Source organism: Photinus pyralis, unplaced genomic scaffold, assembly GCF_008802855.1.
Source record: "Photinus pyralis isolate 1611_PpyrPB1 unplaced genomic scaffold, Ppyr1.3 Ppyr1.4_LG7, whole genome shotgun sequence".
In the NCBI taxonomy this organism is placed as follows: domain Eukaryota; kingdom Metazoa; phylum Arthropoda; class Insecta; order Coleoptera; family Lampyridae; genus Photinus; species Photinus pyralis.
In genome coordinates this window covers 10730627-10758561 of record NW_022170738.1, presented here as the reverse complement: position 1 = coordinate 10758561, position 27935 = coordinate 10730627, and the positions used below count along the sequence as shown (strand labels likewise).

The following is a 27935-nucleotide window of genomic DNA, read 5'->3' as shown; positions in this document are numbered from 1 at the left end:
GGAATCTCGATGAATTAAAAAGCGACGGTGGCGCCATTTAAGCCCCTGGTGGATTCTTGATGAACTAAAAAGCGACGACGTTGGCGCCATTTAAGCCCGCGGTGGAATCTCGATGAACTAAAAAGCGACGGTGGTGCCATTTAAGCCCCTGGTGGAATCTCGATGAACTAAAAAGCGACGGTGGCGCCATTTAAGCCCCTGGTGAAATCTCGATGAATTAAAAAGCGACGGTGGCGCCATTTAAGCCCCTTGTGGAATCTTGATGAACTAAAAAGCGACGGTGGCGCCATTTAAGGTCCTGGTGGAATCTTGTAGAACTAAAAAGCGCCGGTGGCGCCATTTAAGCTCCTGGTGGAATCTCGATGAACTAAAAAGCGACGGTGGCGCCATTTAAACCCCTGGTGGAATCTTGATTAACTAAAAAGCGACGGTGGCGCCATTTAAGCCCCTGGTGAAATCTCGATGAACTAAAAAAGCGACGGTGGCGCCCTTTAAGCCGCTGGTGGAATCTCGATGAACTAAAAAGCGACGGTGGCGCCATTTAAGCCCCTTGTGGAATCTTGATGAACTAAAAAGCGACGGTGGCGCCATTTAAGCCCCTGGTGGAGTCTTGATGAACTAAAAAGCGACTGTGGCGCCATTTAAGCCCCTGGTGGAATCTTGATGAACTAAAAAGCGACGGTGGCGCCATTTAAGGCCCTGGTGGAATCTTGTAGAACTATAAAGCGACGGTGACGCCATTTAAGCCCCTTGTGGAATCTTGATGAACTAAAAAGTGACGGTGGCGCCATTTAAGCCCCTGGTGGAATCTTAATGAACTAAAAAGCGACGGTGGCGCCATTTAAGCCCCTGGTGAAATCTGGATGAACTAAAAAGCGACGGTGGCGCCATTTAAGCTCCTGGTGGAATCTCGATGAACTAAACAGCGACGGTGGCGCCCTTTAAGCCCCTGGTGAAATCTCGATGAACTAAAAAGCGACGGTGGCGCCATTTAAGCTCCTGGTGGAATCTCGATGAACTAAAAAGCGACGGTGGCGCCATTTAAGCTCCTGGTGGAATCTCGATGAACTAAAAAGCGACGGTGGCCCCATTTAAGACCCTGGTGAAATCTCGATGAACTAAAAAGCGACGGTGGCGCCATTTAAGCTCCTGGTGAAATCTCAATGAACTAAAAAGCGACGGTGGCGCCGGCCCGTGTGGCGCAGTTCAGTTGAAGCTGGACTGTGGTGCTAGGGTCCCTGGTTCGAATCCGGGTTCGGGCATGGATATTTGTAAATGACGGTGGCGCCATTTAAGCTCCTGGTGGAATCTCGATGAACTAAAAAGCGACGGTGGCGCCATTTAAGCTCCTGGTGGAATCTCGATGAACTAAAAAGCCAGTGGCGCCATTTAAGACCCTGGTGAAATCTCGATGAACTAAAAAGCGACGGTGGCGCCATTTAAGCTCCTGGTGGAATCTCGATTAACTAAAAAGCGACAGTGGCGCCATTTAAGACCCTGGTGAAATCTCGATGAACTAAAAAGCGACGGTGGCGCCAGTTAAGCTCCTGGTGAAATCTCGATGAACTAAAAAGCGACGGTGGCGCCATTTAAGCCCCTGGTGAAATCTCGATGAACTAAAAAGCGACGGTGGCGCCATTTAAGCTCCTGGTGGAATCTCGATGAACTAAAAAGCCACGGTGGCGCCATTTAAGCTCCTGGTGGAATCTCGATGAACTAAAAAGCGACGGTTGCGCCATTTAAGCTCCTGGTGGAATCTCGACGAACTAAAAAGCGACGGTGGCGCCATTTAAGCCCCTGGTGGAAACTCGGCGAACTAAAAAGCGACGGTGGCGCCATTTAAGCTCCTGGTGGAAAATCGACGAACTAAAAAGCGACGGTGGCGCCATTTAAGCCCCTGGTGGAAACTCGACGAACTAAAAAGCGACGGTGGCGCCATTTAAGTCCCTGGGGAAATCTCGATGAACTAAAAAGCGACGGTGGCGCCATTTAAGACCCTGGGGAAATCTCGATGAACTAAAAAGCGACGGTGGCGCCATTTAAGACCCTGGGGAAATCTCGATGAACTAAAAAGCGACGGTGGCGCCATTTAAGACCCTGGGGAAATCTCGATGAACTAAAAAGCGACGGTGGCGCCATTTAAGACCCTGGGGAAATCTCGATGAACTAAAAAGCGACGGTGGCGCCATTTAAGACCCTGGGGAAATCTCGATGAACTAAAAAGCGACGGTGGCGCCATTTAAGACCCTGGGGAAATCTCGATGAACTAAAAAGCGACGGTGGCGCCATTTAAGACCCTGGGGAAATCTCGATGAACTAAAAAGCGACGGTGGCGCCATTTAAGACCCTGGGGAAATCTCGATGAACTAAAAAAGCGACGGTGGCGCCATTTAAGCTCCTGGTGGAATCTCGACGAACTAAAAAGCGACGGTGGCGCCATTTAAGACCCTGGTGAAATCTCGACGAACTAAAAAGCGACGGTGGCGCCATTTAAGCCCCTGGTGAAATCTCGATGAACTAAAAAGCGACGGTGGCGCCATTTAAGCTCCTGGTGGAATCTCGACGAACTTTAAAGGCGACGGTGGCGCCATTTAAGCCCCTGGTGAAATCTCGACGAACTAAAAAGCGACGGTGGCGCCATTTAAGCCCCTGGTGAAATCTTGACGAACTAAAAAGCGACGGTGGCGCCATTTAAGCCCCTGGTGAAATCTCGACGTACTAAAAAGCGACGGTGGCGCCATTTAAGCCCCTGGTGAAATCTCGATGAACTAAAAAGCGACGGTAGCGCCATTTAAGCCCCTGGTGAAATCTCGAGGAACTAAAAAGCGACGGTGGCGCCATTTAAGCCCCTGGTGAAATCTCGAGGAACTAAAAAGCGACGGTGGCGCCATTTAAGTCCCTGGTGAAATCTCGATGAACTAAAAAGCGACGGTGGCGCCATTTAAGACCCTGGCGAAATCTCGAGGAACTAAAAAGCGACGGTGGCGCCATTTAAGCTCCTGGTGGAATCTCGACGAACTAAAAATCGCCGGTGGCGCCATTTAAGCCCCTGGTGAAATCTCGATGAACTAAAAAGCGACGGTGGTGCCATTTAAGCTCCTGGTGGAATCTCGACGAACTAAAAAGTGACGGTGGCGCCATTTAAGCCCCTGGTGAAATCTCGATGAACTAAAAAGCGACGGTGGCGCCATTTAAGCACCTGGTGGATTATCGACGAACTAAAAAGCGACGGTGGCGCCATTAAAGACCCTGGTGAAATCTCGACGAACTAAAAAGCGAGGGTGGCGCCATTTAAGACCCTGGTGAAATCTCGATGAACGAAAAAGCGACGGTGGCGCCATTTAAGACCCTGGAGAAATCTCGATGAACTAAAAAGCGACGGTGGCGCCATTTAAGACCCTGGTGAAATCTCGATGAACTAAAAACGGTGGCGCCATTTAAGCGGTGGCGCCAACTAAAAAGCGACGGTGGCGCCATTTAAGACCCTGGTGAAATCTCGAGAACTAAAAAGCGACGGAGGCGCCATTTAAGCTCCTGGTGAAACGAACTAAAAAGCGACGGTGGCGCCATTTAAGACCCTGGTGAAATCTCGAGGAACTAAAAAGCGACGGTGGCGCCATTTAAGCTCCTGGTGAAATCTGACGAACTAAAAAGCGACAGTGGCGCCATTTAAGACCCTGGTGAAATCTCGACGAACTAAAAAGCGACGGTGCGCCATTTAAGCTCCTGGTGGAATCTCGATGAACTAAAAAGCGACGGTGGCGCCATTTAAGACCCTGGTGAAATCTCGATGAACTAAAAAGCGACGGTGGCGCCATTTAAGCTCCTGGTGGAATCTCGACGAACTGAAAAGCGACGGTGGCGCCATTTAGGACCCTGGTGAAATCTCGAGGAACTAAAAAGCGACGGTGGCGCCATTTAAGACCCTGGTGAAATCTCGATGAACTAAAGAGAGACGGTGGCGCCATTTAAGCTCCTGGTGGAATCTCGACGAACTTAAAAATCGACGGTGGCGCCATTTAAGCCGCTGGTGAAATCTCGATGAACTAAAGAGCGACGGTGGCGCCATTTAAGCTCCTGGTGGAATCTCGACGAACTAAAAAGCGACGGTGGCGCCATTTAAGCCCCTGGTGAAATCTCGATGAACTAAAGAGCGACGGTGGCGCCATTTAAGCTCTTGGTGGAATCTCGACCAACTAAAAAGCGACGGTGGCGCCATTTAAGCCCCTGGTGAAATCTCGATGAACTAAAGAGCGACGGTGGCGCCATTTAAGCCCCTGGTGAAATCTCGACGAACTAAAAACCGACGGTGGCGCCATTTAAGCCCCTGGTGAAATCTCGATGAACTAAAAAGCGACGGTGGCGCCATTTAAGACCCTGGTGAAATCTCGATGAACTAAAAACCGACGGTGGCGCCATTTAAGACCCTGGTGAAATCTCGAGGAACTAAAAAGAGACGGTGGCGCCATTTAAGACCCTGGTGAAATCTCGATGAACTAAAGAGCGACGGTGGCGCCATTTAAGCTCCTGGTGGAATCTCGATGAACTTAAAAGCGACGGTGGCGCCATTTAAGCTCCTGGTGGAATCTCGACGAACTAAAAAGCGACGGTGGCGCCATTTAAGGCCCCTGGTGATGAACTAAAGAGCGACGGTGGCGCCATTTAAGCTCCTGGTGGAATCTCGACGAACTAAAAAGCGACGGTGGCGCCATTTAAGCTCCTGGTGGAATCTCGACGAACTAAAAAGCGACGGTGGCGCCATTTAAGACCCTGGTGAAATCTCGATGAACTAAAAAGCGACGGTGGCGCCATTTAAGACCCTGGTGAAATCTCGAGGAACTAAAAAGAGCCGGTGGCGCCATTTAAGCCCCTGGTGGAATCTCGACGAACTAAAAATCGACGGTGGCGCCATTTAAGCCCCTGGTGAAATCTCGATGAACTAAAGAGCGACGGTGGCGCCATTTAAGCCCCTGGTGAAATCTCGACGAACTAAAAAGCGACAGTGGCGCCATTTAAGACCCTGGTGAAATCTCGATGAACTAAAAAGCGACGGTGGCGCGATTTAAGACCCTGGTGAAATCTCGATGAACTAAAAAGCGACGGTGGCGCCATTTAAGTCCCTGGTGAAATCTCGAGGAACTAAAAAGCGACGGTGGCGCATTTAAGACCCTGGTGAAATCTCGATGAACTAAAGAGACGGTGGCGCCATTTAAGCTCCTGGTGGAATCTCGACGAACTAAAAATCGACGGTGGCGCTTAAGCCCCTGGTGAAATCTCGATGAACTAAAGAGCGACTGTGGCGCCATTTAAGCTCCTGGTGGAATCTCGACGAACTAAAAAGCGACGGTGGCGCCATTTAAGCCCCTGGTGAAATCTCGATGAACTAAAAAGCGACAGTGGCGCCATTTAAGACCCTGGTGAAATCTCGATGAACGAAAACGCGACGGTGGCGCCATTTAAGCTCCTGGTGAAATCTCGATGAACTAAAAAGCGACAGTGGCGCCATTTAAGACCCTGGTGAAATCTCAACGAACTAAAAAGCGAGGGTGGCGCCATTTAAGACCCTGGTGAAATCTCGATGAACGAAAACGCGACGGTGGCGCCATTTAAGCTCCTGGTGAAATCTCGATGAACTAAAAAGCGACAGTGGCGCCATTTAAGACCCTGGGGAAATCTCGATGAACTAAACAGCGACGGTGGCGCCATTTAAGACCCTGGGGAAATCTCGATGAACTAAAAAGCGACGGTGGCGCCATTTAAGACCCTGGGGAAATCTCGATGAACTAAAAAGCGACGGTGGCGCCATTTAAGACCCTGGGGAAACTCGATGAACTAAAAAGCGACGGTGGCGCCATTTAAGACCCTGGGGAAATCTCGATGAACTAAAAAGCGACGGTGGCGCCATTTAAGACCCTGGTGAAATCTCGATGAACTAAAAAGCGACGGTGGCGCCATTTAAGACCCTGGTGAAATCTCGATGAACTAAAAAACGACGGTGGCGCCATTTAAGACGCTAGTGAAATCCCGATGAACTAAAAAGCGACGGTGGCGCCATTTTAGCCCCTGGTAAAATCTCGATGAACTAAAGAGCGACGGTGGCGGCCATTTAAGCTCCTGGTGGAATCTCGACGAACTAAAAAGCGACGTTGGCGCCATTTAAGACCCTGGGGAAATCTCGCTGAACTAAAAAGCGACGGTGGCGCCATCTAAGTCCTATTCAAAGGGCTGTAACTTTTGAACTAGTAGCCCAATCTTGGAACTGTTTGAAATTATGGATTCTACAGGCCACATTCTATTAGAAAAATTTTTTTCCGGGTCGATCTGAGACAATTTTTTCTGAGGGCCTCAAAAAAAGGCAGTGTAATACCTTCCTTTTTACCAAAAATCGACTGCTCCAAAATTTCTCGGGAAAAACACTTTTTCTTATTAATTTTGGTGCGTAGAATCCAAAACAATTCGTACTTTTTCGATCAGACTTCTCAATCAAAAGTTATAGACTAGAAACCAATTTCGAAAAAAAATTCAAAAGGCTGTAACTTTTGAACTAGTAGCCCAATCTTGGAACTGTTTGAAATTAATTAATTAATTAAATTAATCTCGATGAACTCAAAAGCGACGGTGGCGCCACTTTTGATATCTCGATGAAGTAAGTAAAAGGCACAGGCGTATTTATTTAGTCTGGTTAATATAATAATAGCATAGCAGTGTTGGAACATATGTAGTATTTGGTTGGACGAATGGAAAGAAAACGTTAAGTATGTACGATTTTATTATTGGAATATAAGAGCTACAATGTTCGACCATTAAGACTGTATACGAGTTAACATGCTAATAGTAGTAGATAACAATTTTTCTTAGTTAACTTATAGGCCGTATTTAAATGTCTGTTACTATGAGCATTTCATTTGTTCGTATCAACAAATTGCACACATCACAGTATATGAAGAAGTGATTACATTAAGATCGTAATTACTGTATTAATGAATTGGTAACAGCAGATTTTATGGAAAAATATACAGAGATAAAGAAACACGACATAACATTCTTGTCTATCACAATTAAAAACTATATACATTCAGGTCTCTGTAGATTTTTTCTTATGTTTTCCACATTAACCTACTTTTCGCCTAATAGCTTGCAATAACTGCTACATGTTTCATATTTTTGTTAAGAACACTACACTTAGAATTTCAATTTTATATGTAGGTACGAAGACATCATAGAAGTAGACAACATTCAATGAACCATATGCTTAATTCCTAATTGCACAAATAGGTAAAACACTTATTATTAAACCAGTAATAATCACAGATAAAATATGTACTTACTCTTAGAAACATTTACGCCAAATTTTGATATCGTGTGCGTGATTTCTAAACATAACTGACTAGGAAATATATTCCTACATGAGAAAGCGATTAGGAATCTTAATTTTGCAAAAGGTAGGGAATTATGTAAACATAAGAACTAAGAGGCATTTTTCACAAATTTTCTAGGGTGTAGCCATAGACATTTTAATAATAATAATCTTAATGGGGGGGGGGGGGGAAGATTAATGCATGGTTATTTCATTATGCAGCATTTTGCTCCCACCAGATCTTTGTTTGTCGCTATATATTAGCTCTCTGAAGGAAGAGTCTGCGAGAGACCTCATTGCAGCCACCAGGCCTCGCAGTTTAATCATGGACGTTAAAGAAGTAGGGGGTTAGCGTACATAATTCAGCGTTCATGTAAACGTCGTAAAACAGATAATGCATTCACGTGGTGGCGGGCTTTGATAATCATATACCTCAGCCACCGCATTCCTGGAAGCGCTGCCACTTGGGCCACAAACTCCAGTGTATTGTGCTCCCAATAGGCATGTATTTTTTTACATTTTTTAATTGTGTTTTTACATGTTCTAACATAGTAAAAAGTATAGACACTGAACAATTCAATTTAACTTGTAAAATAATATTTTAAACAGAAAAGACTAAGGAAAGGAGGCATGCATATAACGTACGCTTGTTGGGATCCAATTAGGTTTCTCAATATGGCCGGCTTTAACAATTAATTTTATTAATATGCATATCAAAATATTTCGGGAGTTTTCGGCTATAAATAGGGGGACTATGGAGGCACCACAATGGTAGCCCAGTGTGCAAAGGCTCTTATTGTAAATAGAGAAATAATGAAGTTCTGATAAAGGTACGGTACGGCTAAAGCTACAGGTAATGCTAGACATTGTGGTAAATAATATATTACACAGATTAAATTGAAATATGCCAATTAAAAATTTAGTAAGCTGTACTACATAAATAAGATTAAATGGTGAGGTTCAAAACTTTCATTGTTAAAAAAGTCATACAAAAGGCTTTTTAATTATCTAAAAATTAAAAATCGCATAAATTAATAACAACTAGTTTGTATTGATATGTCATGTAACTTCGATTCTATTTTTGATATCATTCATCGAGCGCCTCGAACTAAGAAACTTTAAAATGAAACTTTTTGTTATGGCTTATGACAAATATATTTATGTTTTAAAATCGGTGTTCAGTTTTGTTCGATCACTTGAATTTAATTTTCAGAATTTTAATTTGCACACAATACTTGACCCTTTTAATCTAAACCTCTACCTTTAATAATAAAAATGCCCATTTGATTTGGATATTCTGTACGATTGTTTTTGTTAAAGAATAAACTACAGGAACACGTCAATTTTCTATTTGTAAAAACAATAATATCTTGTGGTAGTTAACTGTAGTTTCTAATCAATTGCTACAGTTTAGAAAATTTGTGAAATGTTGAATACTACTACTCACGTGATCTCTACATGGAACGTGTTATGGCACATTTTCAGAGCGAAAAAAAAAACACAGGGGCATGTTAAAATACTAATTCGGCATAAATCAAACAATTACTACTCGCACTGAAATATGTGCCAATATATAAAGGCTTGTTACTAACACAGTTGGAATGGCACCTTTACTTTAACTTTTAATATCGCTAAATTATTTCTGTTTAAACTCTTGAGAAATATGGAGTTGTATTTTTAATACCTTGTGGTGCATGATGACACAACCGTCTATTATATCTTACAAAAACTAATTTTTCAAAAATAGATTACTTTATGTATGTTACACATTTATACTGTGAGAAATTTCAAGATCAAATAGCGACATAATTAAACCAAATATTTACATAATTTTACAGTAAAATTGTACGTTACAAATCAAATTAAAAAAATAAAACAAAAAGTAAAAATCGAAAAACTGTATTAAAAGGTCTTTCTCTTTACGTTTCTTATACGTTTACCTCAAAAAACTATGTCGCCATGGCGCTGGTATTATTTGAGTTCGTAGAGTGTTCTTGATTAAGTCTCTGTTTAAACAAAATTGTTTCCTCAAATATTAGCCTTTTTAGTGTTTCCTTTGGAAGATCGTCCAATTCGCAATCAAACCGAAAAGGTTTCTCCGCCACTGGCTAAAATAACAACGTAACACCAAAAATCGCTCAAGCGGTTGATACCTCATCTGCAGGATCATAATACTGTTCCAGATATGGGTGCGCCAAAGCTTCTTCGACACCTATCCTCTTATGCGGATTAAATGTAAGCATCTTATCGAGTAGGTCCAAGGCTTTCGGATCCGCATTGGGAAACAGTTTAACCCACGGAACTTTAGGTTTAAACGGTAATGATTGAAGATAACTTCGTGCCTAAAATGGTGAAACGGAAACGGTGACGGTACCTTTCAAATTAACGCTCTTACCTTCTCATTTATAATACAATCCAAATCTTCTTGCGAAGGCGACCCTAAAACACCCAAAATATGATTTAATTGATCGAGGTAATGCTTTCCCGGAAAAATTGGCCTGTTTGACAACATTTCCGCTAGTATGCATCCGACGGACCATATGTCTATCGATTTAGTATATCCCTAATCAGAAAATATAAAGGTCAAAATGATAAAAATTTGTGGACTACTCACTTTAGAATTTAACATAATTTCGGGAGCTCTGTACCATCTCGTTGCTACATATTCCGTTAAGAAACCTGTGTGATCGTGATCAGGGTCAGCAACTCGGGCTAATCCAAAGTCACAGATCTGCAATTACGTTACTTTTTAAAGATATGCCCTAATAGGTATACTACAAAAATATATTATGCAAAAAAAAGGTAAAAGGCCAACATGCTTTGTTCCTTCGTCACTCCCGACTACATCGACGTGAGAGGCGAGCTGCTCAGGCTTTCCAGAGCCTCTTCAGTCAGGCAACGGAAATCTAAGGATGGGTAATTTTAGGAAGGGCTAAGGATGCTTATTTGTTATTTACTCACCTTAAGATCACATGTTGTGTTCAAGAGAAGATTACTGGGCTTGAGATCTCGATGAAGAACATTTGCAGAATGGATGTATTTAAGACCGCGTAAAATTTGATACAGGAAGTAACATATATGGTCATTGCTTAATCTCTATAAAAAAAAAAAAAATAATACCGTTCGATGGATTTTGATGTACTAAAATTCTGAGAGCCGACTTATTTGTGTTACTGTGATTTCATTAATTTATAATGCTGGAAAATATTTTTATAACTGCATTCCTAATAAATTGCCAACAAGAAGAAGAAAATGAATAGAACCTTATTGAAATGAAATTATGTATTTTTAACATACGCTATTACGAGTGTTAAGTCTATGTGAAAGTTGAAATTCTCTTAGCCTTAGCCGCACTTTCAACTTTTCGGTTTGGATGTGAAATATTTCACTTTCAGCTTAAATTTTAGGGCTGGACATTTGTGTTGACGGACTTATAAGGTAGATTATTTCAACTGCACAGAAATAAAAGAGAAACAAGTTATGAAGTTATAAACCGTATTTTTTTAGGTTGGTATTAGCAGTAGAGGTGGGTCGTTCGCGAACTGTTCAAAAGATCCGGATCTCTATAATACCCAAATGAATCGGATCCCGAAACCTGAACAAACCGGATCTTTTGAATCAGTTGTTTTACGTTTCGATTCGATTGAATCGGTTTGTCTCGTTCTCTTGCTCTTCCCAGTTCACGCCGTTCACGGATCAACGTCGAGTCTAATCGATTCTTTTTTATAAGCGCTTTGACTTTGACATTTAGGTTTTACGATTTCCGACTCTGGAGCCGTCGCGTGTCTTTTTTTTCTCGTACAAATAAAAAGGGTGTAGTGAATGTAATTTCTTAAATTGTAATATGGGTATAAACTGTAAAATAACCTTGGCTTATTTTAATTACGTACACCTACACCGGTCGTACACAATCATTCAGCTTTATTTCATACAAAATTAAATAAATGGCTCGAAAACGAACCAGTGAGTTGAGTGAATGAGAGACACCAAACCGGCTTCCGATTCAGATTTCATAAGATCAGAACCCAAACTAACGAGATCTGGTGATCCGATTCAATGAAGTGAGCCGTTTTGCCCAGCTCTAATTAGCAGCACTTGAAAGTGAAACACAATTGCATCATGTAAAGCTCATCACACAATGAAAAAAATATGGAATAAGAAATAGTGACGCTGTACACGCAAAACACAACAAACAAATAGCAACAGACTATAAGCCAATCATAACACTCATGTTGTTTGAATTAATGTCATTATAATGGCAGCTAAATGTAAGGCAATAGCAGGCTAATTGGACCGACATCAAATATAATTCCAATTTCCAAGTTCATAACTTCACAAAAACAACACCTCATAATGTCATTGGTTCGCAATATGAATAAGGAATAAAAATTCGACTGAACGAAATTATTATTTCTTATTTCCTAGGCTTATTCCATATTTCAGTGTTGTGTGCAAATCCATAAAGATGAGTAGATTGAAAATTGTTATTTCATATTTCTTATTTTTTTCATTGTGTGATGGGCTTAAAGCACATCTGTCGCTTCAAAAATGTCCAGAAAGTTATTTCACTTTCAACTTTCATAAAATAACCCTAGTTTCTAGTGAAGCCTAAGTTCTGTTAGTAGTTTCACTAAAGTCCTTGGAGGTAGTTGAATCTACCTAAAGTGTTTCAATTTGAAAGTTTGGTATACACGCCACTACCACGTTAATTATTTTCCTATAATACATGACACTAAATAACTTTACGATGGAATCAAAAATGAGTTGGTGTCGAGTCACCTTTGGAATTTTTGTTTACATGGGAATTCGTATCTAACTTGAACTTCCGAAGGCGACTCAACCGCCACTCATTTTTGATCGCCCGTTACCTACCACATTTTTAACATTTCAAATAGATTATTCGAATTTGGAAATTTCAAAAGTTACATAGACATTGTATTTGGGAAACAAAAGTTGCATCGATTTTCGATTAAACCGGAAGTTTGAATATGCGATCAGATAGATCTTAATGCCAAAACATAAAGTTATATTTAACAAATTTTTCGTACCTTGCCAAATAAACGCGATATTGAGGTGATCCTCTTACATCGAACGCACTGTATACCACGGTAAAGAGGTCTATTATTGCATTGCCTTCGCGCTTTGTATTCCGAAGCGCAGCAGGCAAAAATGTCACTTTCAAGTTTTATACAACAAAATATGTCGGCCCCACTTTTCCGATTGATTAATCTAAAAACCTTTACCTGCGTTTTGAGAAGCTTGTAGAGATCGGTTTCCATGAGGCACTGTACAATATATACGTCCTTCATCTGATCAATGGTCACCGCTCTTAGAATATCTCTAATGTCTATGATCTGAAAAAAAAGTATATGTTAATCTTCCAATCCTCTTCGCTATTGGATAGGTCTTAGACGAAATGCTATATTTTACCATTCTCGTCGCACGACAACACCCCGTCTGGAAAGACGTCAAACTCCAGGAGGTTATTTTTATTTTTAGACTAATATTCGATTTCTAGGATAAATCGCGCAATCACTCGTCATAACATACGCGTTACTGAGGAAAATGGCAGTTGCTCCAACTTGTCCATAATGAACGAAGACGACGAGATTTATCGAAAAATTCCTTCCCGATGCGCTCATAACGATTCGATCCGCATCCCAATAGAATTAAATAAACATTGTTACGAAAAGGAAAATGTTTTACCCTTGGATTTACCAATCATGGTCTTGTAAGTATTTTTTTAGTCTTCTAGAAGCATTTCGGAATACGGATTCCTTCCTCTCAGACCTCGTCTCAGATATTAATTTTGAACACTTACATTGGGGATTACGGTGAGTCATAAAAAGCTATCTAGTTTAGTATATCTTATCAATAACTTACGTTTTCATGTTTGAACCGGGTTAATATCTTAATTTCCCGTAAAGTTCTTTGACAGTACGTTTGATGTTCGAAGGGAGAAATCTTCTTTATTGCTACTTTAGTTTTAGTTACTGTGTCCAACGCCGATCTGAAAAGACAAAAAATGTATAGATAAAATACACGAAAATTAAAGAATAAGTACGAAATGCAGTCGCCCCAAATTGTTGACGGTGCTTGCATAAATCATTTGATTAGCGTGTGTTGTTAACAAGTAACATCTCGCTATTGTGAGCGAAGACTTGTTCACGAAGTACACAGTACAACTTGGATTATTTTGGATTGGGGATCACAATAGGTACTCATTTGTCGAATGTGGTAATAACGATGCATTTTTTACACTTTAATCCAGTATCCGGGTGGTACCAGAACAATGTAATTTAATTTCGGTAATTAACGCGAATATGTATGCGTATAAATTTATAAAAGCATATTGGTGGCCTAATCGTTCTTACGGAGAGGTTACAAGTTACAACGTTAATAGTTTATATTTGCAACGATGGTAATATAGTTGCATACACCCCACCTTTTGAGATGATGATAGATGGGGCTGAAGTCAACCGACATGGTATAAAAACGAAGTTAAAAATAATTAGACTGCAGTATTCCTGCTAACCCTTCACACAAACTCGAATTCCTCTGGAAACAACAATTCAATGCTATAAGAATTAGACCGCCGGCCGCGGAGATTGCCGGTTCATCAAAGTAAAATTCCGAATAAGTACCTAGTCGCTTTATGGACATCCGAAAATAATGTGCGTAAAAATATACATGTACCAGAATCGAAAATACTTTTATCACTTTTCCGTTCAGTGGGTTGCTTAAGGAACTGTTCGATGCGCAAACATGTATTTGGATCGAGGAGTAGAGATACCTACGTCGTAAAATTTAGTTTTCTACAACAAAAGTACATACCTATATATTTTAGCAAAAAAAAAGAGCGACGGCTAACGATTAAGGTGAGGTCAGAATATACGAAGCATTTTACCTACATAAAACTTAATCAGGCGTGCGAAAGAAAAATTACCCTCATAAATAAAATAAAACTGCAGAATAATAGCACGCCCCAACTTGCCCGTTTTCAGGTGAAAATTGTGCTAAATTGAAGAACTGTGTTTGTGACTTCATTACTTAGGTCATAAAATGTGTGCCAGAGAGCCAGTGCGTGACAATACAATATGATTACCTAATTAAATTCCACCGTACAAATTCATTTGTACACTTATTTTATAACATAATTACAATTACAACCTCTAATATTATAATATAAAAACACTTTGAAGTGCACTCGAAGTACTCAATTAAATCGAACTGTTAGAGCTAAAAGAGCCAAAGAAATGATAAGAAGGCAAGTGGTTCGGCTAGAACAGTGGTTCCCAATCGAATTGTAGATGTCTACGGACCGAAAGTGAATGACCACGGATCACGCATGCATTTACTTTAACTTTATTATGTCACTTTTGCACATAAATGTGAATTAGTTGACGTTTTGAAAATAGGGATTAGAATAACGTAACATCATCAATTTGAACAATGGTACGTAACTGTTGACCCTCAACTGTTTTTAAATAAATGTTAAACGTGTTATTTTGCGAGAAATTCACACTGTCCTCAGTCGTTTATCCCCACACGGCATTTTAAGGCGCATTTTCTTAAAAATATACGAAATTTCCATTTCAATCATAGAGGTGAACATTTGATATCCAAATTGTTAGTTTAGTAAACGGAATTATTTCACAATTTACCAATAATTACTCTTTGTGTCTATACCGGGTATTACCAAAGTCTAAATACGTGCAAAGTTTTTAAAGTGAGTTATCATGGTTTAGGTTTGATTTAGTGCTTATCTTGGTTTCACTTTAAACAGATAATGCCACAGTTTTACCGCACTTAATGACGTCACTATTTTCATTAGGTAAACTTTGAGTTTATTGAAATCAAAACATCTTACACTTATACATTTTAATGTAATTTCCAATATGCCTCTTATTTAGTAAGTTATTGTTGATATATCAGTAACTTTCGTTCTAAATTCTGTTTTTCCATTAACATAACTTTTAATCGGGTGCGAATTATAGTTTTCCGAGTAGAATTTTTTTCGATAGACAGAGAAGTTGATCCCAATTTCATTTTTTCGTTGTAGGTAACACTAGCGTTTACTACGGTTGGCAATAAAATATATAGATGTGATTTTTGATGAAATGTATTCAGCAAAGAAACAAAAAAAATTAATATTATTTTCGAGATTATTTTTCTTAGTATGTAAAATTTCGTATTTGTGTATATTTTGTGTTTCTTTGTATTTCCACTGTATGTATACATACAAAATTGGCATTTTTTTCTATTACTCTCGATAATCCGGATCCTTTGATCATCCGACGGTTGCGTGATTCCATATAGGTATGTCGGATTATCAAGATTGTACTGTATTGTAGCAACAAACAATTAGGTAACTTCTGGCTTTGAAAATGGTCATGAAACACATGTAGGCGAAAGACTTTTAAGACACTTTGTGGGGACCACATCTCGTAAACTGATGGGATGCATGCAATGAGAAGTTTTGTGCTTTTATTAAAATAATTCAAGAAGTAAACTTCGTAAAAATAAAACTCCAATGCGAATTATGCGAAATTATATTATTATTTATTAAGTTGATAAGGAATTAAAATTGAGGTTTCTATCTGGATTTAAGCGCAATTATAACCTACAAGTTCAATTAACAACAAGCTCAAATCGACCTGTTTCTTCTTTCAAGTTATGGTTAATTAAATAGCCAAATTGAACGGTGGTTTATATAATATGATTAATATATAGCCCCTATTGTGTTGAGCATATTCAAACATTCCGCGAACGAAACTTTGAAGTATTTGCATTTTAATTACACCTTGAAGTATTATTTAGTGTAATAATTTATCGCAAGGTAGAGTGGAACAAGACCCTTTAAAATTGCGGCAGATTTTCGGGAAGGTTTCTTTGTTACAAAATCTATGTAGTGTAAACAAAGGGACGCGGTCGTCATGGTTACATCATTTATTCGCTAAGGGCAATTCGAAGTTTATCTCGATTTTATCCCAATACAAGAATTGCAAATGCGAGACGGCATAAGGGATGGATCGAACATGTGAAAACTAATTTCGCGCTAACGGTGACGTAATTCGATTACTGAAATTTCCCTTTACTCACATAAAACTCGCATTGAGGACTAATGCGTCGGGACGTACTTTCGAGGACGTTACCCTGAACCACGCCCGCGTCGGCTCGAAGACCTTGCAACCCCGGTATACCGTACGTATCTCTTATCTGTCGTCTCTCGTTCATTACTACAGAGCGAGATCAATAAAGGGAATCATCTTCGTCAAAATATCGAATTGCTTCCTATTGACACTTGCAGAATACGTCATTACTGCACTATTAAAGTATTAAAACTAAAGAGAGGTAAGTAACTCAAGTATCGTATAATTGGTTGCAGTAGAAAATAAGTATAAATTGTGCACAACTGTTCTGCAGGTAAAACGCATTTTTTAAATCGGATATATAGCTTAGTAAATGGTTGCTATACAGAGTGGGTCATTAGTGTGTCGGTGGAAGATTGCGGGTTTATTAACGCGCACATATTTAATAGTATACTTATTAAGATACAAGTGTATAATCAAGTCTTTAAAGCACGTGTAACGAGTTAAATGGCACGACGCGTTGTAAAATCTAAAGGAAACTTGGTAGGTGTAAAATCCAAATTCAGTAAAGCTTATTATAAAGAATATAAAAAGTTCTTTTCGTGGACGAATATGGAAGCATTTACGAACAAAGTCTTAAATGCATCGATATAGCTGGCAGCTAGCATACACCTATGCAGGAAATGTCAAAGATCTTCTGCTTTCATCGAAAACTTCAAATAATGCTGCGATTAAAAAGTTGAACAGATTTGGCAGCACTGCATACCCTAAATTACGTGCGTTTGTGAAAACTTCAAACAAAAGATCTGTATACAAGCCAAAGAAATCTTCTGCATTTACAGAAAGCGACCTAGGAAGATTTTTATTTCAGCATCAGATGACAGTTTCAAAAGTATTAACTAGCGTATTTTCCGAGGTATTTTCGTATAATCGATTGCGTTGAATTGAGTGCGCCAATGTGTCAAAATGTGACACTTGTGGCTGTTTTAAAACTGAAAACGCCAACTAAATTTACGTATTTGATAACGAAATTGAGATTGTGATGCAGGTACTAATAATAAAAAATTCATTATTTTATCTTTTAAAAATGGGCTATGAAAAACAAGAGTTTTTGTTTTGTTTTGTTGGGAGCGAGGTTGGGGGTAAGTGAATGTTTTATCATTTGAATTGGTGTTTATAATTTATAACGACCCACTGCTTACTGAGAGGCTTTGAAAATCGAAAAACACTGAATATAGAAATTGTTGAATTACAAAAAAAAGATAAGATATACATACCGACATGGTTAGAAACTCGGTTAGAAAGCTAATAAAATCCTAAAAAAAACTTGGTAGTTCCATTAAAGAAAAACAAGTTACCTTTGGTTGAAATTTTGAAAATTGACGGAGTGAATTCTTTGAACATAAAATAAGTTTAACTTTAAGCGTACGTTAGTACATTTCGAGGTACATTTTCATGATTAGTAAGACTGCCAAGTCACGGCCTCCTAAGTTTTATGATATCTAACTGCGATATTCAATTTTTACCGGACCTCTACTTTTTGAAAAAAATGCCGGATTGCGGCTAAGCGACTCACTTTAGATATCATGTCACTTTATGTATTACAATACTTTACAATACAATAATTTTTTCAAACTAAATTTGGGAAAGACAAACCAGAATCTCATTTACTACATCCCAAATAATATCTAAAATTTGATTTTGGGCATGCTTATAGCCATACCCAGGAGCTCGTTTGCACGTTTATTTGATGTTCTTTTAAATATACCCATTGAAAAATCATACATGAGATGCGTTTTTTACAGTAACTAATTATTTTATACGCATCGTTTGCTTCGAAATCCCATCACAACGCCCGAATTTTGTTCTAACTACAAACAAAGAGCTCAACCCTCGATTTTACGAATCTGGAGCGAATTATTCTGGGGGTTTGCGTGTGGAGGTAAATACCGAAAAAAGTAGAATCGAGGGCATAAAATAAGAAATTGCCAATATCCGCGATATTTGAAATTAACGCAAAGATTTGGGATTTGCGTCCTACGTTGCAAAGATCGTCCTTGACCCGTCGCAATGCGGTTCGTTCAATAAACGAGCGATTATTTCCGCTTCCGTAAACTCCACATTGCACATGCACTTTTATTCCCATTCGAACAGGTAAAAATTGAATCGATTTAGAAAAACTGGAATGCAATAAAACGGGGTCGATAAAGTTTTCTTCTGACAAATTAATTGGATTAACATTAACAAAGCCAAGTTTTATTGTCTCGATGATCATAAGCACAAACACAAGATACTGCCCCAAATGAAATTTGTTTTTTTGCAAGCGACTGCAAAATAGGCACTTCCCGGCCTATAGCCCTATAGCTATATAACGTATAAGTAAAATTGGTCGATTTTGTGTAAAATAAATTAATGGAAAGCCATGGCAACACTCGTACATACGTACACTTTCCCATGACAGGCCACAATTGACAGAAAATTAGAAAACTAAAATTGAAAATTTGAAACATTGTCTATTTTTATTTATAAATATCGCGATTGCACAAAAAAATGTGTACATCGCGCCTGCGACATGTGTTTGGTGTTAGGTACCGAGAGAAGTTTTTGTCTCGGCTTACGCACCGACCAAAACTTTATTCTCTCGGTACACCAATCATTTCGCAGCCTTAGTATACAAATAACTATTTGTTCATATAGTCAGATACTTTTTTACTACTAAGAAAATGCATCAATTGACTTTAAAAATATCAATTACCTCGTCAATTACAAAGGCATTAAAGTTGGCACACAGACGAATGAAAAATATTCGATTCCTATGCAACTCGTAGACGAAAAGCGTGAATGAAATCATTCGTGGCGCGGCGATGAATTTGCATAACTTTACATTTTAAAATTCATTGTGTAAATGTAAATTAATATCTCGTAGGTACCTACAAATAATGAAGTTAGATACTATCTAAAAACTGCACTACTCAATGCCTTGAATTAAAAACAAATAATTAAAGTAATTGCTTTTCTTTCGGTTTTTTTTCTTTAAATTAAACACCAGAAAATGAAAACGAGAGGGAGGGAGGGGATGTGCCGATCTGTTTAAAGGAATTTCATTGACATAAGTAATTGTGCGTGCGTTATTATAATGGTATTAACGTAAATTGAATGGCGCAAATAATATCCGTTAGGTAAGTAAATATTGTTGAGTGGTGGCTGGTGTGGTAGCAGGAATAGTAGATTAAATACCGAGCTGGGAGGTGGTTCATTACCTACCCCGAGGGCTTAAGGTACCTCACCGACGCGCGAAGCGCGGAGGTGAGGTATAAGCGCGAGGCGTTGGTTATGAACTACTGACCAGCGAGGTTTGTATACTATTTTACTCACAATCGATCATTTAAAGTAGTTAGAGCGCCTAGGTAAAAGTAACAAGAAGTTGGTGAAAATTTGGTCACTTATTCTCTGAGAGACGCACTTTCTAATGGTCAAAAGAAAAAAGTGTTCCTATGTGCCGTTTCTGAGATATTTGACAGTAAAAACAGGGTATTTTAACATGGGCTCTTATGGACAGACTCAGTTTTTCTGAGCTAGCGAAGGTTTTTGTATCAAGACTTAAATGAGATGGGTCTCATTAGAAGCGAAATTTTGTGACGAATCTAAATATGCACGAAAAAGTACATGTTCATGATGAAATAAGGAAGATATTTACCGCCGGAGCGGCGTCTGCTCTGACGCGGCGGCACGCTATGCAGCACGCGTTTAAATCTGATGACTTTTCCACTAGGTCTAGTATATAACTGAGCTAGGACAATCTTTTCCTTCTTCTGCTGAGCACTTTTCTTCACAAAAGGCATGGTGTCTTTCAGAAAGAACACCAAAACCAGCGATATTTATAAAGGCTTGCACACGTCTTGTTGACACACTGATCGGATCGAGATCAAGAGAGCGGTTGGGGGGATCTCTGGCGCCAACATCGAAAAACCAAATCCACTACACCGACTTCACGTAAAACGCCAAATTATTTAGTTTCCCGGCTTTTACATACGTCTCGCATACGTTTTGATTAAAAACAAATATATTCGTTTAGGATTTACCGCTTACACTGTGAATATTTAGTCGCGGTGTGTCGTCAACATTTAGTGTGCAAAGGTTTGAAACAGGGTCGAAAAGTAGGGAGACTAGTCAAGTTGACTACTGTATATACCTTTTTAAAAATCATGTATGACGTTTGCATTGTGCTGAGGTACAAAATACCACTCATACCGTATTTCTAATTATGTTTCCTTCATAACAACATTTTTTTGGGGACGTTTACCGTAAGTAATAGGTAGGCCGAGTACATCACTTGACTTCAGCCGAACCCGCTCTAACTACTTTAAGGTAAAGTATCTAGTAGAATTTGTAATAGTTCGTAATTATTTTAAGAAATATAGGTATCTGTGACATCGTTACTAGGCAACTTAACAATTTTGTTTCAATTTGTCAGTCAAGCGCATTTTTCTTAGCAAATTTTTCTATATTTTTTCATGAATAATGTCCGACAGTGAATTTGAAAGCACTCCACCAGAACTGCGAATAGCTGCAGAAAAAGCGACTGATGGCACGATTCCAGAAAAAAGCAAAGAGAGGTACGAAAATACTTACAACACGTATAGCCAATGGTGCGAAGCAAAAGGTGTGGGGCATCACTCTGAGACGGTACTTCTTGCCTATTTTTCTGAACTAAGTAAAAAAAGCAAAGCTTCCACATTATGGTCCAGGTATTCCATGTTGCGGACAATTCTAAGTATTAGGCATAATGTTAATATCAGTAACTATGAAAAATTACGAGCATACTTGAAAAGGCAGAATGTGGGATACAAACCTAAAAAGTCTAATGTTTTATCCGAAACAGAAATTGAAAAATTTCTTAATGAAGCTCCAATAGAGTATCTTCCGCAAAAGGTATAATGTTTGAATTTCTTTAGCGCATACGAAATACATGGTTAATTACATATTTCTTTTAGGTTGCTTTGATTGTTGGCATTTCTCTCGGCATTTCTGGTGCTTGCAGGTGTGATGAGCTTTTAAAAATGAAAATGACTGATTTGGAAATTTTGGCACATCGCATTATAATAGTGATTCCTGTAACAAAAACCTACTCGTCCCGTACATTTGTAATTACAAAACCGGAGTGGATTAAGATTGTAAAACATTACTACGATCTTCGCAACAATGTACATTCTGAAAGGTTTTTTCTACAAATTAGATCAGGAAGAATTACAAAACAACCATTTGGGCATAATTCTATTGGAAATTTCCCCAAAAAGATAGCAGCTTTCTTAAAATTGGAAAATGTCAATGGGTTTACAGGGCATTGCTTTAGACGCACTTCAGCAACATTGCTAGCAAATACAGGTGGAGATATTCTGCAGTTGAAACGACTAGGAGGGTGGAAATCTAGTACCGTAGCGGAAGGGTACGTTGAGAACTCAATACATGGGCAAGTACAAATTGCAAATATGCTGTCTCATGCAGAGAAGCCGCAACCGTCGACGTCTGCGGCGACTTCTGAAATTCAACAAGGTGTTACTTTAACTGTCAATAATAGTGACACCGCCAATGTAACCATTAATGTTTACAACAATAGCAAATAGTTTCGTTCTTCGTATTGTTGTGTTGATCTAATTAAATACATACTCAATTGATTCTTATAAGATATGAATAGCATTTGCAGGTAAGGAAAGTGACAGATGCTAGCCAGGAAAGTGACAGCTAGCCGGGAAAGTTACTTTCCCGGCCAAGGTGAGTAATGAGTCGCTTCGCAACCGCTTTGAAGGTTAGGAATTCAGATAATACTAACCGATTGTGAGTAAAATTGATTAAATGGGCTATTACAAGGTATTAATAAAATTCTAAAAGTATCGATGAAGAGGGAGAGCTACCATCACTTTTAAAAATGTAGATAGAACTGCAGTTTTGTGTTCATCATAGACACGTTACCATTTTCTAAATTGAAATTCTTGAGCATTACGTGTGTCTGTCTGTATGGAGTGGTCGTCCATTCGGGGTAGCCAATTTGAAAAACTGTAGCCGAATGTATTGATTTCTGTGTGCGACCGTTTTACATGTGTGTATCAATATGTATTGTCATACACAGAAAAAAATCGTACTTTAACGACAAATTCATCATGTATTTGACCCGTATTTCTTTAAAAGAAGTAAAGACTAATTTAAAATAATCAAATTAGATTTAAATCAAAAATAATTATTTTGACTCAAATAAATCGATGTAATTGATGTTTCGTCACAAAATATTTGACTTGGATTAACTTTGATTCAAAAATATTATATTTGACTCAAGCAATTTGCTTTGAGGAGTTTCACATAAATATCCACACAATTCGCTTAAACATGTTGTTCATTTGTGTAACATAATAAACCAGTACATGAATTTAACTTTTCCTGTATTTAATATAAAAAACTTGACGTTTTGAGCTAAGTAACTAAATAAATCTCTGGAATGAAATGAATTCATTTCAATTGCATGGGTGCATAAATATTTCCCCCTCCAATAAAAACATGTCGTAAAATTCGACTCGGTTGCTCTTTACACGTTCGAAGTTTTGCGTTGCGACACCGAAAAAATTTCTTGCAAGTGCGTTAGATAGTGCGTTTCATCCTGAGTGTTTTGGTTTTGTTTTATATTTTTAAGTTACCTGCGGTTTTTATGTAGGTGTACTTCTGAGAGAATATTTTGTAAGTTCTTATTCCTTTATCATATGTGGAATTTTATATTTTTAAGGTTTTATACTTACCTATATCAATTTCTTGTACATAGGGTGCCCGGTAACTATGGAGAGCCAAAATAAAAGGTTGTATGAAAATAAAGTAAAAATTACGATTTTGGCCCTCTAGATACCAAAAATCCCGTACGTTATGACTGGGTTCTGATTTGTTTCTAAAAAGTTCTGAATAAATGAATTATATTCATATTGCATTTTTATTATGTATTTAATTTTTGATATTGTGGATATTACGGAAATTCCCTTTAACAGCACAATATTTAAATGAAAGAATGATATATTTGCGTCACCAAAATATTATTTAGTCTCAACTGTACGCATGTCGAATAAGAAATATGTAGCTTTTGGGCTAAATATTTAATAATTGCTTCAATTCACAGTATGGGTTGAACAATTTTTAAGTTTTGTTTAGTCAGGCATGATATATTTACCTTAAATATTTTTAAATTTTGATCTAGAATATGGTTTTTAATTCAAACACGTCGATACTTTCAATTTAGGCGCAATGTATTTAAACCAAATAAATTGCGAGGTTAGCAGAAAGAATAGGTTTTTCACTTAAACCAAATTAATTGTTAAATCAATTTGATTTGTGTCTGAGTTAATAAAAATTTGCATCATAGCCTAAATATATTGTCACTTAGACTGAAATACACATGTAGTTGGCCCTATCCAAACATATATGTGCTTCGGTCAACGCAAAATTTGCTTCATTGAAATGATTTGTTTTTTGTGTGTATAAAGAGTGAGTTTTTTTTTCATTTTAAGCATTGGGATCTCAGAAACCATAAGATATACAGATTCAGTTAAATGAGGAAAGAGTTGTCGTTTTAAGAGCTTATTACTAAGATATGTTTTTGTTTTTTTGCGAAAAACAGATTTAGTGAATACAAGTTTTAGACATTTTAACTCGCATTTTAATATTTAACATTATGAACATACTAATTTCCTTCTGTATTTTACAATTTTTGAGTTATATGTACTTTAATAAGCGGAAAAAAATCTACGATTTTTGCTCTTTGCATATTTCTGTATTTCTAATACTAACGATTCTACAACAGTTAAATGAAAAATCACTAAATCTGTTTTTCGCTCATATCTAGTAAACTGTGGATTTTATTCAAAAAACAAAAGCATATCTTGAATAAGCTCTTAAAACGACAACTCTTTCCTCATTTAACCGAATCCTCTACGTGTTACGGTTTCCGAGATCCTAATGCTTAAAATGAAAAAAAACTCACCCTGTATAAATGTTGCTAAAAGGCATACTTCAACAACTGCGCATATATCATCAGAAATGAATTAACCATAATTTACACAGCACCCTCTCATTAAGAGTCTTCTTTACCTAAGCGCAACTTTTTTACATTATAGTGTATAAATAATAATAATAAGATTTTCTGTATGTTGCATTTTCCAACATGTTCTCTTTATTTCCCCAGAGTTTCATTATATTTTCCCTCAATTTGCTCACATCCGGGGCTGTCAACAACTTCCTGAGAGGAGGGACGGATATATTTTAGTTATTTACATCTATAGGGAGAATAATAAAAAGAAACGACGGACAACAGCGAGACTAGGCTACACGTCGAACGAAAAGCGATCAAATAGAATTGAAGCAGAATTTGAAAATATTTAATACTTAATTAGTATCGGTGATACTATGCGATCAAAAATAAGTTGCTGTCGAGTCACCTTACCTTTGGAATATTTGATTACATGGGAAATCGTCATTAACTTGAACTTCCAGAGGCGACTCGACAGCAACTCATTTTTGATCGCCCCGCCCGTTACCATAATAACCATAGGTAGTCACGAATGCGAACACGAATTTTTTAATTAAATTTAAGAATCATCATTTCAAACTATGACAACCCTCAACTTTTATTATAATCCTATGCAAGGACGTTATGATGGCACGTTATTTTATCAAGAAAAAAAATCGTTGATCGTTGTTGTTATTATAAAAGAGGTCCGAAGAGAATAAGGCCAATTAATTACATATGCTAAAATGAATCAATATATTCCAAGCCCTTGGGAATTCTGAAAATTGACGCTTTAACAAAGCCCGCAGTCCAGTAAATTAGGTTTATGAATCGTTGGCGTTAGCGCGCGAGAAAAAGAAATGAAAATCTTTTTGTGGGTGCGTGATGTTTCAATCAAGATTGCTTTTAGAAAACTACGAGATTATAAATTCTTTTTTGTGCGACTACGTAAACAATCTCCTTATTTCGTTCCATTGGACAGTAAGAGCTCTTTCACATTATCCGTCTTTTTAACGGACCGGTGAAATTATAGGTCGCCCATAATCATCTAGTGTAGTCGACAACTGCTCACTACGACTGTTAAGGTTGCCGCACACTTGTCCGTTCCGTTCCGTCACGTCGACGGTTCGCGCTAACGTGACGGAACTAGTTAATGTGCGCAGAGACGTGTAATTCAATGTCTTTTATTTTCAATGTTTTTTTTCGCATACACTGGCTTCTTTGTTTTTGAGAAGTTTTGAATTGAAAAGTTAAACTATTTATTTTATTTTTCTAAAGTTCATTTTTCTCTAAAAGTAAATATCAGAGTGAAAAATGTCGCGTAAGTGCGCGTTAACCTTTAAGCTTCCATCCTCGCTTCCATCGCTTTGCTTTACCGTTCAAGAAACAAAGACTAAGCTACCGATTCGTCTGTCTGTGTTCGATTTAAGATTGAATTTAAATCACTCGCTTAGGTTGTGAAACGTGGAAAGAAAGCTTTAACGCGTACCTACCAACAATAAACAATTGTCAAATAAAGTGTCGGCGAGCAGCTTCAAACGAAATTCTCGACCCTTAAAATAACCGGTGAAGCCACACAAGCGGACACGTACGTAATTTAATACGTTTTATTATATACGACGCGATGCAAGGAATTTATTGAAATTTTACACCGAATCAATAAAGCGCGACGTTAATAAATATTCTACCCCCAATCTAAAAATTTGGACAATTCATTTACGTTTAATTAAATATTGTTTATATTCGTATTTCACTTCGGGGTTTAATTAAACCTTACAATTATAAACACGTGTACCTACGGACGCAACCGCGCACCATACACAAAATACACATTTTTTGATAAAAGAAAAACATAGTCCATGGCTACTTAGACTAAAAACTCGTGAAAACAAAATCTTTATAATTAATTTTTTCGCGTACAAGAAAAGGTAGAATAATCGTTTTACACGATTTAGATGCCGAATTTATATCTCTATAACTTTTATTTGAAGTATTTTTGCGTAAAATAATTAGGAAACGTTTGCGCATTTCCCATGTTAAACGCCTATGTTCCACTTTTCGATTTACTCCCTGTACATAGTTTTTTCCGCACAAAAAGATTTGAACTGATTCCATGTTAAACTATTCGCTTTTTTTGTATTGGAAGGCCTCAAATTATCAATGTTATCTTCAATAACTTCAAGTGATTCACTCCCGAAACGTGTTTTATTCATTTTTAACAACAACTGACGGATAACTCACTTTTATTCTTTCGTTTCTATGTCTAGGTACAAGCCCACTACGTTTAGGTATTGGAATAGAAAGATGCAGTGCCAATAATAAGATCACAGAACAAGATGACAACGGGGAATAAGAAAATAAGTGTCAACTTTTCGTCGGGCAATAGTCATCCCGTATATCCCTCGTGCACGCCAAATACCAGATCTGAGTATTCAGTATTCAGGTAGGATTTGGCGTGCACTTGGGATATAATATTTGAATATTTTGACAAATTAATAAAGCCTCAGATTTCTTACGGATTGTGAAATCGTGTAGTCATGTTGAATTCAACAGGTGCATTTACCCTTACTGAAAAGTCGCTAGTCTTGGAGGATTGAACAGCGATTGTATCATTACCTACGATTTACAAATTGAGCAAGTTGCAGCGAAGTATGAATTTGCGAATTGATTGTTTGATAACTATTATAGGATAATAAAAAATTGAATGATTTTCATGTAAGAGGCACTGGACAGTTTCTAGTTTCACAGTCCGTATTACGATTATCATTACATATATGATATAGTGTAATGTTGATTTCTCAAAGGGTGCGAGTAGTAATTTACCTATCACTAATTTCGAGCGATCTTTAAAAACCGACCATTGTCGATTTATTCGGGAATACCTATATACATAACCTCAATCCGACAATTAAGAAAAAGATAAAACTTAAATAATGTTTGTTTGAGTCGCGTGTCGCATATTTAATTCAAGGGGCGTGAAGGAATTTCAAATGCAAATATTAATAAAATTATTTGACACGGCCGAAACGAGATAGATAAATAATGGTGGAATTGCACTTACACGACCATGCCGTAAGCTCCTTCGCCGATGTAGGACAAATTTGTATATCGCGGGCCCGCTTCGAACATTTGTCCTCTCACAATTTCAATATTTGGATTTGCACTCGCTGTAGTTGTGGCCTCCGCCATTTTCAATGAGTTTGCTAATACCACTAGCCCTAACGAAAGTCTCGCGCAAACTGAACTAAAAATCAAACGCGATTCTGCCCGTAAACCATCAACCCTAAGTTGATAAGTGCGCCGGAAAAAGGGTTAGCCCTTCGTAATTGACACATGTGCAGAGTTTACCGTATCACGACTACCTACGTAACGCTAAACATTTAATGCAAACGGTTACACTGTCTATAAAACTCTATATACTATTTCATTTTAAAATTTTGGACGGCCA

The 27935-nt window shown here is 38.1% G+C and overlaps 2 protein-coding genes across 4 annotated transcripts; one reads left to right on the top strand and one right to left on the bottom strand.

Annotated features, from left to right (window-relative positions):
* Positions 1 to 6751: 6751 nt before the first annotated feature.
* LOC116176439 (mitogen-activated protein kinase 1) lies at positions 6752 to 27914 on the bottom strand. Of its 3 annotated transcripts, none has more exons than XM_031495018.1 (8): positions 27549 to 27914; positions 13241 to 13367; positions 12601 to 12711; positions 10319 to 10453; positions 9972 to 10088; positions 9753 to 9920; positions 9511 to 9699; positions 6752 to 9465 (listed from the first exon to the last, which is right to left on the bottom strand). In XM_031495018.1, the coding sequence occupies exons 1-8, from the start codon at positions 27674 to 27676 to the stop codon at positions 9307 to 9309; spliced, it is 1134 nt and encodes a 377-aa protein (XP_031350878.1). In that variant the 5' UTR covers positions 27677 to 27914; the 3' UTR covers positions 6752 to 9306. The 3 variants fall into 3 exon arrangements, with proteins under 3 accessions (XP_031350878.1, XP_031350879.1, XP_031350880.1); XM_031495019.1 differs by lacking the exon at positions 27549 to 27914 and adding an exon at positions 13422 to 13567; XM_031495020.1 differs by lacking the exons at positions 13241 to 13367; positions 27549 to 27914 and adding an exon at positions 12788 to 13217.
* LOC116176442 lies at positions 20992 to 22233 on the top strand. The gene is made up of 2 exons (XM_031495022.1): positions 20992 to 21381; positions 21444 to 22233. The coding sequence occupies exons 1-2, from the start codon at positions 21205 to 21207 to the stop codon at positions 22071 to 22073; spliced, it is 807 nt and encodes a 268-aa protein (XP_031350882.1). The 5' UTR covers positions 20992 to 21204; the 3' UTR covers positions 22074 to 22233.
* Positions 27915 to 27935: the final 21 nt, after the last annotated feature.